Below are 14,748 nucleotides of genomic sequence, written 5' to 3'. Positions count from 1 at the left end.
CATTATAATGAAAAATAGTTTTTGGTCAAAGTATTTGTTAATTTAGTATTCCAATTTAGGTTTTATATTTAATATTTTATTTAAGAATTTACTATTAAAAATAGTATTGAAAAAGAATTCAAGTTTTCTTTGAAAATTTCATTTATGTTTTCAATTAAATACTATATTTGAAATTTTGTTTTAAATTTTCCATTTAACAATTTACTTTTAATTAGTGAAAATAATAGTTGAATTTTTTTTTCAAGTTTATTTTACATTTTTATTTATGTTTTGAATTTAATACAATATTAAAATTAATAAGTTAAATATCTTAAATTAATAATAATTATATAGTGATAGTATTGAAGAAAAAGAAAATTAAAAAAGGTGAGAGATTCAATGAATATGATACAAAATGAGGATTATCTTGAATCATATTCATTTTGATGACCTCAATTATAAGATAGTAGAGATGTGCGTTTACATCACTTTTCCGCGGTTTTCATCCCTACACAAATGGTTCAAACAAACATTCAAAGTAGGACCAACCACATCACCATAAAAAAAACATTATTGTTACAAGTTTTGGTTCCTTTTAATAGGCAAAGATGACTTTGTACCCCAAAATGTAAGAAAAAAAAACTTGTGGGATCTTTTAAATCATTTCAAAAAAGTTTATTACCTAATAATGACATTAACCCTTTTATAAAACATATGGAATATGTAAGATAAATGTCTATTTATTAGAGAAAAATACATTTCAAAAAAACTTAGTGCATTAAATAATAATTTTAAAATATAAATTGTCTAGCTAATATGATTATTATAAATTATGATATTCTAATAAGTACATTCTCATAGGGTTGTTCAAACCTTAATTTTTCATTGCTTATTACGAGGTCATCTCATGTACATCACTTGGAGTAAATCTTTAACATATCATCAAGTAATTTGTAATTAATATGTAACTATTTATCATATGTTATTCATCAACGTCTAACAAGCATTGTGATTATTTTAGGGTTTTGTTTTATTATTAAATTGTAAAATAACATCAGATAAAAATCAAAACACTATAGTAAAATAAAAACAAAAACAAAAACTCGTAGTATTATGAAGAAAACACATCTTTTGATATCATTATAATAAAAAATTGTTTTTGGTCAAAGTATTTGTTAATTTAGTATTTCAATTTTGGTTTTATATTTAATATTTTATTTAAGAATTTACTATTAAAAATAGTATTGAAAAAGAATTCAAGTTTTCTTTGAAAATTTCATTTATGTTTCCAATTAAATACTATATTTGAAATTTTGTTTTAAATTTTCCATTTAACAATTTACTTTTAATTAGTGAAAATAATAGTTGGATTTTTTTTCAAGTTTATTTTACATTTTTATTTATGTTTTGAATTTAATACAATATTAAAATTAATAAGTTAAATATCTTAAATTAATAATAATTATATAGTGATAGTATTGAAGAAAAAGAAAATTAAAAAGGTGAGAGATTCAATGAATATGATACAAAATGAGGATTATCTTGAATCATATTCATTTTGATGACCTCAATTATAAGATACTAGAGATGTGCGTTTACATCACTTTTCCGCGGTTCTCATCCTACACAAATGGTTCAAACAAACATTCAAAGTAGGACCATTCACAAGTAAAATCAAATCCTTTGTAATTAAATATATTCAAATTAAAATGATACAAGACAAACCCGATCAACTCCAATCTAGTTTACTTTCCATATAATAGCCTCGATTCTGCAATAATCTCCAAGTTGTTTATCTCATGTTTTACTTGATTAATTGTAATATTCTATTTCTTTTTCACCTCCCGCCATGAGTGGATAGAAACCTTGATGACTTTCAAACGAATGGCTAGAGTTTTATCAAGAGATCCATAAACAACCACCTATTTTGTTGTCTTCATCACCGGTTTAAAGAAACTTATTTTACATAATCAATTGTTGTATAGTTTAAATGGGGAAATAGGGAGAGCCATGATCAACATTAAGTTATATTAGAATCTCCATGCAATGGTTCAAATATTCACGAGAAAGGTTTATAAGAGTATCGTTTGGCCCCATCCCCAAGAATGAAGGACAAACCAAGACTCGATCAATATTACTCAACTGATCATCAACAAAAATCATGTATATGTATCTTTTCCATTCCATCGAATATTCCACAAAAGAAGCTTGTTAGATAAACTCATTAAAATTCAAACACCAACCTCACAGAAAGATAAGTTGACTATTTCATTTGGAGATCAAACTTCATTATTGTCTCCCAAAGCTATCCAAATCCCAACCAACGAGATTTTTAGTGAAAGTAATATCTCTAAGACACCATTTCTTGATTAATACATTGAGGGACGTAAACATTTGCAACGATTAGATTCCCCTTAGGCTATGGGGAGTGGTTACACTCATTCCACCGGAAAAGTGCTGCCATATATGCGTCACGTCAGCTTCAAACCCAACCCGCTAAACATTGAAAATTGTTACCACTCCACAAATTTCTTTTTTTATTTTTTTGTTTTTTTAACATTATATTAAATAAAAAACAAAATACAAACCATAATTTAAAATAAAACCATAATTAATATAAAAAACACGAATTAAAAAACAAAAACACACATTACATTAAAGTTAAAAACACATTACATTAATACAAAAACACAAATTAAAATTCTAAAATTCTTAAAAAAAAACATTAAAAAATTAAAATCCTAAATTACTTAAAACCATAAATAAAATCCTAAATTTTTTAAAACCATTAAGATTAGAACCTAAATTCCATATTTCTCCAGGATTTGTCGTTGAATTTTAAGAAATGTCGCAAGATTTTTTGGGTCGAGATCCGGTTGGGGCTTTGTGTTTATGATTTGAAGATCGGTAAGAGCTATTTTTTGGTGGTTAGCGGCCTCCGATAATTCGTACTTTTTTTCTAGAAAAACTAGAGCTTTATCTATGGATGTCGCAAGCTCGCTGCCGCTAGTTGTTGGTGCTTTTCCGCTTGAAGACACTCCTTTTCTCGCTTTGTCCCGTCCCGGTGGTCGACGAAGTTAGACGTCCGGTAGTCCCTCCCCCTCGGTGGTGTCGAAGTCATCGTTGAGGTCGAGTCCAAAACTCACGTCCGACTCGGACGTTCTTGCCCTTTTGTTGGAACTGATTGTAGATCCCGAATGTGCCGTTTCCGGATATAGAACCCATTTTGGATCGTTACGACAAACTTCTCACGCTTTTTGGTGGCCGAACGGTTTACCGTTGGTGGTAACTTTGTATTCGTAGAACGCGATCGCTAAAATGTTAAAGTCGTTGCTACCACTTCTATGCATATTTTTAAGCTTGTCAAATATGCCATTAAATTTGGTGCAAGCCACTCGTAAGTCCGCCATTTTGCGTTGATCGAGTCGTACGTCCGCTCCGTTTTCTTTCCTAATAACGCGTGGAAATGATCTAAAATACGACACCAAAAACTTTGACCCGATTGTGCGTTGGCGACATCCCCATCTTGGGATATGAAAATCCAAGATTTCGCTAAAGCTTCATCATCCTCTTCGTTCCATGCGGTAGTTTTTTTCTTGGATCTTTGTTTTTTTTTTTTTGCCTTCAACGAGTTGGTTATTGTGTTTCTTGGACCCGTTCATCATCGTCGTCATTGTCGAGATTTATAGGTTGAGATTGAAATGGTTGAAATTGTTGAGTAGGTTGTTGAAATTATTGAGAAGGTTGTTGAAATTGGTGTGAAGGTTGTTGTTGACAGACTTGGAATTGGGGTTGATTGAATTGTTGTGGTTGTTGTTGGTAGAAGTTTTGTGGGTATAAAGTGGTAAATAGAGGTTGTTATTGGATTGGGGAGGTTAGCATGTAACTAACATTTGCATTTGGAGTGTTTAGGGTATTTAGATTTGAATCCATGTTGAGAGAAAAAAAATATGAGAGATGAGATTTTTTTTGTAGGAGGTAATAAAATATAGAGCGTGTTTTTTGAAGTGTAAATTGTAAGTAGAATAGTGGATAATTTATAGATGTAAATATTTGTGTTTAAATGGTAAAAAAAAAAAATTAATGTTGAAACGGCTATATAGCCGTTTGTTTTACAAATTCTGAACGTTACAAAAATGAAGGATTGTGATTGGGCGTCTCATCGCGTCTTTGGAACCACGTCACCAGCACCCCACCGGCTTTGGGGGCGGTGTTCACGCGTGGGAGAGGGTGCCACCTCAACCCAAGACGCGTGAAACTACCCCCATACCGCGTAGCCTCAAGATATTGAGGGACGTAAATATTTGCAACGATTAGATTCCCCTCAAGACATTTATCGAGACTAAAGTTACCAAAATAGTATGACCGGTTATTGTTTGTTTTAGTTTAAAAATACCATGATTCCAAATTCTAAAAACTCAACCAAACCTACGATATACATCCACACCCATAAACTTAATTGCAATAGAATCCAAAAATTTTATGACTTGGATTTTTGATGAGTCCAAATTGATATTCTTGAAGTGCAACAAATGAAGTTTATGTTCTCCCTTAAACTTACAAACCCTATATTTTGAATTCCACTGGCTCTTAAAATATTTAGGGTTAAAAATTTCACGACACACTTCTTTCGACACCTTCATCGAAAATCAATCCTTTGACATGTTTATCAAAACCTTTAACCTCAAACCCTAACATCTCCCATACATTCTTATATTTATTTCTTAATTGAGAGTTATTCCTCTGATTCATAGAATCTCTAAAGATGCACTTGGCATGAGATCTCACTCAAGAAGATTGAGATGGTCTTAAAAGCCACATGACATCTTTAAATTTAATCGAGTGAACGGACCATATGAGAAGAGTTTTTGCCGAGAGCATTTTCTTCTTTGGAAAATGTGTTAAATCCGCCAAATCCATCATAGAAAAACCAATGGAATGCAACCCTTTTTCGACCCCAACCATATCGATCCACAAGCTAGACGCTTATGACCCTCCAAATACCGACACCACTTTATACAACACCTTAGTCGGGGCTCTTCAGTACCTTACTTTCATGAAATGTGATATTGCTTTTACTATCCAACATATATGTTTATTCATGCATGATCCTCGTAAACAACGTCTACACACTCTTAAACACATTTTGCAATACCTTCATGAGACACATGATCATGGCCTCCAAATACACATCTCCTCCCCAACAAGCCTTATATCATATTTTGATACCGATTGGGGAGGATGGCCGACCAGCAGACACTCTACCCTGAGTTACTGTCTTTTCTTAGGTGACAACATTATTTATTGGTCCTCAAAATGCTAGGGTGTTATCTCTCAATCCAACGCGGTGGCCGAGTACCGTGGGGCAACTAACACGAGTGATAAGTCATGTTGGGCTCGTAAACCTCCTTTGTGAACCACATTGTCCCATTCCAATGGTTTATTGTGATAATATCATTGTTGTCAACATGTCTATAAATCCGATTCAACATCAACAAACCAAAAAGAAAGACACAATTTTATCAGAGACAAAATTGCTTTTAGCCATATCTGAGTCGCCCACATACCATCAACACAAACATATTCATTTAATGTTGATTTCCTTAACATCAATAGCCAGTAACGAATATTAACATTTTTACAAATATTATTTATTATGTATATGTATTATGTTACAAATTAATTTGTGAAAAATGACAAGAGATATGAAAAAGACGAAAATCCCCATTGTGGAAGAGGCACGTGGTATTTGATAGAGGAACTCAGGGACCACCACACCACCACTGTCGAAAGTAAGATAGAGGGTGTGGGACCCATTTCATCACTATAATCCTAATCCAATCTCAATAAATCCCAACTATAAATACTCCATATATATCTTCCTTCTTCACTTCCCTTAAGTAGGGTTTTGATCTCTCTATAACCCTCGAATCTATACGTATGTAGAGATATATAGAGAGAATTGAAAAGTTTATCTAGAGATTATTACATATAAAGGTAGAATATGGATGCTTATTCGTTGCATCTAGCTATGGCGGCACTAGTCGGAGCTTCATTTGTTGCTGTTTCGGCTTATTATATGCACCGCAAAACCCTAAATCAATTGCTGGAGTTTGCCAAAACTGTTGAGAAGGAGAGAAACGATGGCGAAGATGAATTGCTGCAGCATTACAGGAACCAAAATAGTACTGAGAAGCCGTTGCAGAGGCGGAACCAGGGTGGTCGGATAAATGGATTTTATCGTCGGGTTTCTGCTTCCTTGCCGGAAATCACATCGATTTCTGGTGGGAGTGGTGGTCATGATGAGGATGCTATTCCAGCGGGGTTGCCAAGACTCCATACGCTTCGAGAAGGTAAGAAAGTGTTGATGCTTTCACGTTTCTTTTTGTGCTTAATGTGTTATCAAAGCGTGAATTTGGTCGAACAGTTGATGAGTGTTATTGTTCATTAACTGATTTCGCAGGCATTTGATATTATTTTATAATACTGAAGTCAAATTGCATCTTTGTATATCATATTTCTCTGTCAATACCTTTTGCATGAATAAAATGATACCATGTTTGAATATATCCTGGAGATGAAATTAACTGGGATGTTTTGTGTTACACTTAGATTTAAAATCTCCTGCTGTTAACGTTTATTAATCCTCAATTGTATATTCCAATATCCATGAAATGGCTGTGGGATTTTAGATTCGGATCATAGTAAAGTTAGGTTTTCCAATTACCCTTTCTTGCTCTTATTATCTGACTACCTTAAAGGTTTAAAAATTCTTCTTGAGGGATTAAAGAGCTGAACTCTAGAGACAAGGAAAACAAACACAATGTTTTCAGACATATATGAAATAGGAATACTTCAAGGCTTCTTTAATAATCACAAAATTAGAAAAGAATATAAGAAGAAATACTAGAGTTCAGCTTTCTTATGCTACACTGCTCCATTTATTGTAGGAAAATCTCCCAGCCACACAGGATTGGCAAAGAGAGCTGGACACTTACTTAGACCAACTTCTCCAAAGTCTCCAGTTGCAAGTGCAAGTGCTTTTGAAAGTGTTGAAGGATCCGATGAAGATGCTGATTTAAATGAAAGCATCAATCTAGATCCTACATACCTTCACACAAATGGAAACACAGTAAACTTTTATGAACTTTCCTCTTCTATCTTCCACTCTCTTATTCTGTATGGATAACTTACAAGTTACAATCTATTTGGACATGAAACTACAGGGGGCAGAATGTGAGGGTGTTAATGCAAATGGTGAACAATTGCCAATTCCTGCATCTTCTATGATACGATCACACAGTGTATCTGGTGACCTACATGGTGTACAACCTGATCCTGTAGCTGCTGATATTCTTAGAAAAGAACCAGAGCATGAAACTTTTGTCAGACTTAAAATCAGCCCACATGGTATATACACTACTCAATAGTATACTCATGTCTCTTTCTATTTCATGTGTGTGATGTGTCTACACCTAAGTGAGCTTATTCTTATTCTTTTACTTTTTACAATTACCACTATGATTATTTCAGAGACACCATCACCTGATGAAGCAGAAGTCTACAGGGCTTTACAAGTCTGCCTTGAAATGAGAAACAGTTATGTTTTCAGGGAAAGCATTGCTCCATGGGAGAAAGAGGTCATATCTGATCCAAGCACTCCTAAACGCAATCCAAATCCTTTTGATTATGTCCCTGAGACTAAATCTGATGTAAGTTCTTCTAAACCATTTTATAAATTATGAATTTTTCTTGACATGACATATATTAATTGTGTTACTACTGCTACAGCATTACTTTGAAATGGAAGATGGAGTCATTCATGTTTATGGAAAGAAAAATTGTAAGACTAAAAGTAAAACCCATGATTTTGTTATAATCATGGAGTATTGTAGTGTAGTGTAGTGTCTCTAATTGTTTTCTTTTTTCAGCAAATGAGAAGCTTTTTCCTGTTGTTGATGCAACAACTTTTTTCACTGATTTGCATCACATCCTTAAAGTGATTGCTGCTGGGAATACACGAACAGTATGTCATCACAGGCTTGGTCTCCTTGAACAGGTGGATATTATGAATTATTATTATGTTTTTCATTTATTTTTGTGGGATAAGTTATCATCTGACTTTGATATTCTTCTTCTATATATATATCAAGAAATTCAACCTTCATTTGATGCTAAATGCTGACAAAGAATTCCTAGCTCAAAAAAGTGCACCACATCGTGACTTTTATAATGTTAGAAAAGTCGATACTCATGTTCATCATTCTGCATGCATGAATCAAAAACATCTCTTGAGATTCATCAAGTCCAAGTTAAGAAAAGAACCTGATGAGGTAATAATCTTTTATCTGGTGTTCATTCTTATTAAACCCTAAAACCCTAAAACCCTAAATTTCTGTTTTCTGCTTTTTTGCAGGTTGTAATATTTCGGGATGGAACTTATCTGACGTTAAGAGAGGTTTTTGAGAGCTTGGATTTAACTGGGTATTAAAAAAAATAAAAAAACTTTTCTTTATTAATAAAAATGAATTAGTCTTTTGATTATATTTAAAAATTGTTGATGCAGATATGACCTCAATGTTGACCTGTTAGATGTACATGCAGACAAAAGCACATTTCATCGTTTTGACAAATTCAATCTCAAATACAATCCCTGTGGTCAAAGTAGACTTAGGGAGATTTTCTTGAAACAAGATAATCTAATCCAGGGTACTAGGTTTGATTTTAACATTCCAATCTGAATAAAATAATTTTATTTTAGATTTTTAATAAACTATTTTTTTCTCAGGCCGGTTTCTTGCTGAGTTGACCAAACAAGTATTTGCTGATCTTGATGCAAGTAAATATCAGGTGAGATCCTCATCCAACTTCCTCTCTTTAATAATTTCATTTATGATTTATTATATATATAATCTTGTTTTTAATAATGTTGGTTTTACAGATGGCTGAATACAGAATATCCATATATGGTAGAAAGCAAAGTGAGTGGGATAATTTAGCAAGTTGGATTGTAAACAATGAACTCTATAGTGATAATGTTGTCTGGCTGATTCAGGTACTAATTAAAATTCAAAACTAAAACCTCTCATCTTTTCATGCTTAGTTTCTGATTTATAAAACTTTTTTTTTTTTTTTTTTTGCAGTTGCCTCGGCTTTATAACATATACAAAGAAATGGGAATTGTGACATCATTTCAGACAATTCTTGACAATATATTCCTTCCTTTATTTGAGGTTACAGTCGATCCAGGATCACATCCTCAATTGCATGTTTTCTTGAAACAAGTAATATATCTTATCTTCTCTTTCTCTCTCTCTCTCTCTCTCTCTCTCTCTCTCTTTTTTTTTTTTTTTTTTTTTTAAATTAAATCTTAATGATAAATTTAAGGTTGTGGGATTGGATTTGGTGGATGATGAAAGCAAGCCAGAAAGACGCCCTACAAAGCACATGCCAACACCTGAGCAATGGACCAATATCTTTAACCCTGCCTTCTCATACTATGTTTACTATTGTTATGCAAATCTCTATACCCTCAACAAGGTAACTATGCATCCATCCATACATACATACATACATACATACATACATGAAAGGTATGAATTCTGAGTATGTTCGATGTGATGCTGCAGCTTCGTGAATCAAAAGGCATGACTACCATCCGATTCCGCCCTCATTGTGGGGAGGTATATTTTAATTTATCAAGTCATTTTTTCTGCATTATGTAAAAAATAAAACATTTATATATATATATATATATATATATATATATATATATATATATATATATATATATATTTTTTATTTTGTATAAGGCTGGTGACATTGATCATCTTGCTGCTGCATTTCTTACAACTCATAACATTGCACATGGGATCAACCTCAGAAAGTCTCCTGTACTTCAATACCTCTACTACCTTGCTCAGGTCAAACACAAAACAATATAACTTTTTTTTTTTGGTGTTTGGTTTATTAACTAATTTATATATTGTTTGTGGTCAGATTGGTCTTGCCATGTCACCATTGAGCAACAACTCATTATTTCTGGATTATCACCGAAACCCTTTTCCAATGTTTTTCCTACGAGGCCTTAATGTCTCTTTATCTACTGATGACCCTTTACAAATCCATCTCACAAAGGAGCCCTTAGTCGAGGAGTACAGTATTGCTGCCTCTGTAAGCATATACACTTTTCCCTTTTTGCCGTTTTCCCATCATTAAACATTTTCTTGTTGCATAGGTATGGAAACTAAGCGCGTGTGATCTTTGTGAGATTGCGCGTAATTCAGTATACCAGTCTGGTTTTTCCCATGTTCTCAAGGTACAAATTGATTCTTCAAGTTATGGAAATGGGAACATGTTCTCAAGGGCGTTTATGTCTTTTTGCAGTCGCATTGGATTGGGCCGGTGTATTACAAGAGAGGGCCAGATGGGAATGATATTCACAAGACAAATGTGCCACATATTCGACTTGAATTTCGTGACATGGTTAGTATGGTTCAAAGTACATGATATATTTTTTTTTATTGAATATATGGATTATTAAAGTGAAAAAAGATAACATGATTGAATTTTGATACTCAGATTTGGAGAGAGGAGATGCAACAGGTATATCTAGGGAAGGTGCGTTTGCCTGAATACATTGAGACTTAGCTTCCTTCTTCAATCACACGCCCTAAAGCTTAAGAGCTAATGTGAGGGGTCAACTCAGGAGTTCAGTGAAAGCTTTAGGTCAACACAAGTGTAAACTGTAAATTATAACGTAATTTGAGGTTGTTAAGGACCACTCCAAATATAATTATATAAAAGCAAGATAAAATAATAATCTTAAAGATGATTTTGCGTTAATACACTTTTGGTCTAAAGATCTGTTTAATCAGTTTTGAGTAGTAGTGCGTTTAGTGTGCTATGAACATTTCATGATGTGACCTATTTGCTTTCTTTTTTATGCCTATCTGATTTGATGTATGTGACAAAAACTAAAATTGCCATTTGCTTTTCTTTTTGTGCAAGTTTTCATCCCATCACTAAAAAAACCTAGAATAGTGAACATGTTTTGATTTTTACGAAAAAATATAGGAGGTAACAAATCCAAATGGAGATTGGGTTATATTATATGTTTAAAACATACAATTTCATGTGAAAAGTTGTCAAGTGTATTGCAAAATCTAGGTCAAAGCGACAATTTAAACCTCCAAATCACCATTAATTATTTATGAGTTTCAAGTCCATGGAATCTTGAACCTGATTATAATATTTACATGAATGCAAACACAAACACTAAACGTTAAAATATGAAACTAATAGTTCGACAAATTAGTCCTATAATATTCGAAACATAACTAATAAGGTCTAAAACAAATGGTTTACAATTCAAAATTAAGAATTCAGATTTCAGAATTCATTATTCAAACAAAAAACTTCATCACTAGACAGCAATTCAACAGTCTAAGAATGGTTTAGAATTCTAAATATTTTGGTTTCATAATACAACCCATAATTTACAAAGTGATAATGTTGTATTAAAAAGAGTGTCTTGTCAATAACCTAAATGCTTCCGTGAGCTTACAGGTTTCGACCACAAAACTTTTTCCACAAACAGACATCAACGGTTCTTGGACTGCAACACACAAAAAAACAAAAATGAGATATGTCAGATTATACTGTATTTGACACGCATTAGACCGGGACCAATGTCAATAGGACAAAAACTGCATCTTTTTATCCCATCCAATTTTTTTGTGTAACAAACAAAGCATGAATGAATCAAATCAAAATCCAACCTCAAAGTTGCGAGACATTTCCTTCACCTGCTCAGCAATTTCTTGTCTCTTTTTTGCAGCTGCCAAAAAAACAAATCAAGTAATGAAAAACTTGGTTACATTTATACATGCTAATTTAATTGAAGGCGTATGAATCATGAATGTACCTATGCTTGACATTTCTTCCATTGACTTTGAAGTCTTCACTGCAAATCGTTGAAATGCTCGGCTGTAAAATCACATACCAATACCAATAACACATTGTCAACTTCGTGTAAGAAAAGTAGAATTACAAAGATAAAACATATTGTGTTTGAACACACCATGTAACTATATTTATACTTGTTTTAAGAAGAATATGGAATTCAATAACAGAGCTTTTGTAATATTGTTCATGAACCAATACCATACCATACACAAGTCTCTCAACAATTGAAAAGATACATATGGAATTGACTTAATGGACTTAATAAAAAGTCATATGGCATGCTTCTCTATAGAACTTTCATATATGTTCTTATCATGTTTGAGTAATAAAAAGTCAGCATATACTTCCATACCTAAAACTCTAGACTCTTCATCTTTAAGGAGAACAACAAAAGAATATTTGGATATTTAATTGCAATATGAACCAACCTAGTCCTAAATTAATATAATCATCCAAAACTATTACAAAGAATTTCTTTTACCATATTTTTGAAATCATTAGTATCTCAAATCGTACGAAAGTGAATTGAATACAAAGAGATTAACGCTATCTTTCAGAAGACAGAGAGAAAAAGATCACCTGTTGGCAAGACTGTCGACGAGGATCTCATTAACAAGGTAAGACATAACACGCTGCACAAAATTTCCTCCTGCCATGATCTAACACAGCCTCGCTAGCTGCCAGATAGATTAACGATGTTACAAATTGATGAAATCAAAACAAAAATCGTAGAAACTTGCGATTGGAAGATATATGAAACCTAATGCTTTCTTGATACGAAAATTGTACACAAACTATGGAATAAATATCGAGTTAAGGAATGAACAGCAATAAGAATCTTCGAATTGAGGCAAAGGAGAAGGCCTATCAGATATTTGTTCACCTGAGATTTCCGATTGTTGAGCACAAAGGGCAATAGAATCCCTAGCTTCCAGAAACGTCGAGAGAAGGAGATGGAAAAATGGGTTAAAATCGGTTATTAGTTCGCTTATGTGTTTGTGACTTGGTTCGGGGTTGGGCCGATGTCTCATTAAGCGTTTTCTGACACTTGAGCTGCAAGGCATTGACTCCGGAAACATTTATTTATTTATTTTTAAGAACAAAATTTCCAAATAATTGAATATTTTATTTATTTATTTACTTTCAAGAACTAATTTTCCAACAATCGATCATCTTAAGTGAAGGGCATTATATCACTCTAATATATTGTCCGGCTATACATAGGTCTTTTGGTACTTACACATATCCCTTACCTAATAAAAATATTGATACACGAAAGTGACCCTTGACAATTGGAGTGTATCAGTTATGTGAATATTTGATTGAATGAATAGCAAAGTGTTTTATTGAGAAGTGATAGCGAGGAGCTGTATGGTTTCGACTGAAGACTTAGGGGTCGTTTGATAATTACTAACTGGGTTAGAGTTGATTGAGTTAGAAGTTCTAACTGAGTTAACTTCTGACTGAAATTTGGTGTTTGATTTTGCATTTGACCAATTGTGCAAAATGACTATATTACCCTCAAACGACATTTCTTTTGGTTTCATATACACATGCAATAAATCATAAATGTTTCCCTGTTCTGTATATAGATGATGATTTCAATCATTTGAGTGTTTTAAACCATAAATCTTTACATAAAACAACTTTGTTTCAACTGGAATGTACAACAACCCAACTCAATTTATCATCTTTTCCATTCCATAAACCATTTATGTTACCACTATTCGAAGTTTCCCCAATCAGCTTCTGGATATTCGAATTAAGGAAAAGTACTAAATCAACAACATTAAAATGTATTTTAAAAAAGGATAAAAGCACACACTATTGATGAAAGATCAGACACCATTGTCATCAAATTACTTCTGGATATTCGACTTAAGAAAAGTACTAAATCAACAACATTAAAATGTATTTTAAAAAGGATAGAAGCACACACTATTGATGAAAGACCAGACACCATTGTCATCAAATTTAGATCATATACATAAAGAAACAAGAGCCACCTGTTTACACAGACATTTACTATTTTAACATGCTCTACTGCCATCACACCTGGTATTTATTAACGAGTCTTTGTCACCCAAAACATATGAGATAACACAAACCTGAAAAGCATATTCCGTTAGAGATAAACATGGACCAACGTGTAGAAAAGGTTTAATTGTATAGCAGGTTGAGAAGAAGACCACCAATTAAATTTTGCAGAGCATGTTGAGAAGAAGACCACCAATTCAATTTTGCACACCAATTGAATAAATCTTTTACCCTTAGTTCATGGTTTTCGTTTCATTCAGAATAGTTTGGAACCAATCGAAATATAAGCTTATTTGACCAAGACAATTGAAATTGGTTAGCCAATTCACAGTTCCAATCAGTTGAGCAATTATATATTTGTGATCCAAAAATCATAATAAAAAATCTTGAGATCAGAAACCCCAAATAGAAATAAAAAGCTTGAGATCAGAAATCCTAAATCGAATCAAAAACCTTAATTTTCTTTGAAAAATTGAGAAACTGTTGTGAGAAATCACAAACCCCAAATGAGATGAGATAGGAAAGATGGTTGGCACTGGAGAGAACGGTGGTGGATGAGGTTATCGGCATTGGAGATAAGGGCGGTGGAAGAGGTAGTCAACGATGTTGAAGACTGAAGATGATCAAGAGAGATGCGATGGAGAGGATGGAGTGAACTCCGTTTCAAAGAGAAAGGGAAGGGCCAAATGGGAAAATGAGTCTCTCCTTCCAGTCAACTTCATTTTTTAGATCGACCGAGTCAGAGCAAAACAACTGACCGAGTCA

At 33.1% G+C, this 14,748-nt stretch overlaps 1 protein-coding gene and 1 long non-coding RNA gene across 3 annotated transcripts; one reads left to right on the top strand and one right to left on the bottom strand.

Moving 5' to 3' along the window:
• The first annotated feature begins 5,858 nt into the window (after positions 1-5,858).
• LOC145015347 (AMP deaminase-like) lies at positions 5,859-10,824 on the top strand. Of its 2 annotated transcripts, XM_078973811.1 has the most exons (19): positions 5,861-6,332; positions 6,930-7,111; positions 7,206-7,389; positions 7,513-7,691; positions 7,771-7,822; positions 7,911-8,038; positions 8,133-8,312; positions 8,396-8,463; positions 8,546-8,688; positions 8,768-8,829; positions 8,921-9,034; positions 9,123-9,263; positions 9,367-9,519; positions 9,609-9,662; positions 9,792-9,902; positions 9,979-10,152; positions 10,217-10,297; positions 10,366-10,464; positions 10,561-10,824. In XM_078973811.1, exons 1-19 carry the CDS (start codon positions 5,984-5,986, stop codon positions 10,627-10,629), a joined length of 2,523 nt encoding a protein of 840 aa, XP_078829937.1. In that variant the 5' UTR covers positions 5,861-5,983; the 3' UTR covers positions 10,630-10,824. The 2 variants fall into 2 exon arrangements, 1 of the variants encoding a protein (XP_078829937.1); XR_013665846.1 differs by lacking the exons at positions 10,366-10,464; positions 10,561-10,824 and having other exon boundaries at positions 5,859-6,332; positions 9,863-9,902.
• Positions 10,825-11,322: 498 nt separating this feature from the next.
• On the bottom strand, positions 11,323-12,945 carry LOC145017145 (uncharacterized). Its single transcript, XR_013666391.1, has 5 exons — positions 12,830-12,945; positions 12,526-12,623; positions 11,906-11,967; positions 11,760-11,818; positions 11,323-11,596 (listed from the first exon to the last, which is right to left on the bottom strand). It is a non-coding gene; the product is annotated as an uncharacterized LOC145017145 (long non-coding RNA).
• Positions 12,946-14,748: the final 1,803 nt, after the last annotated feature.

Source organism: Lactuca saligna, chromosome 9 (assembly GCF_052625555.1).
Source record: "Lactuca saligna cultivar CGN05327 chromosome 9, ASM5262555v1, whole genome shotgun sequence".
Taxonomy (NCBI): domain Eukaryota; kingdom Viridiplantae; phylum Streptophyta; class Magnoliopsida; order Asterales; family Asteraceae; genus Lactuca; species Lactuca saligna.
Note: the sequence above shows the minus strand (reverse complement) of the source record. Positions and strands in the feature narration are given on the sequence as shown.

Bases quoted from the DNA above. Each gene is read 5' to 3' on its own strand.
- LOC145015347 (XM_078973811.1), top strand. From the start codon at position 5,984: ATGGATGCTTATTCGTTGCATCTAGCTATGGCGGCACTAGTCGGAGCT. The intron at 8,313-8,395 runs GTAATAATCTTT...GCTTTTTTGCAG, and splicing joins TAAGAAAAGAACCTGATGAG to GTTGTAATATTTCGGGATGG. The intron at 8,464-8,545 runs GTATTAAAAAAA...TTGTTGATGCAG, and splicing joins GAGAGCTTGGATTTAACTGG to ATATGACCTCAATGTTGACC.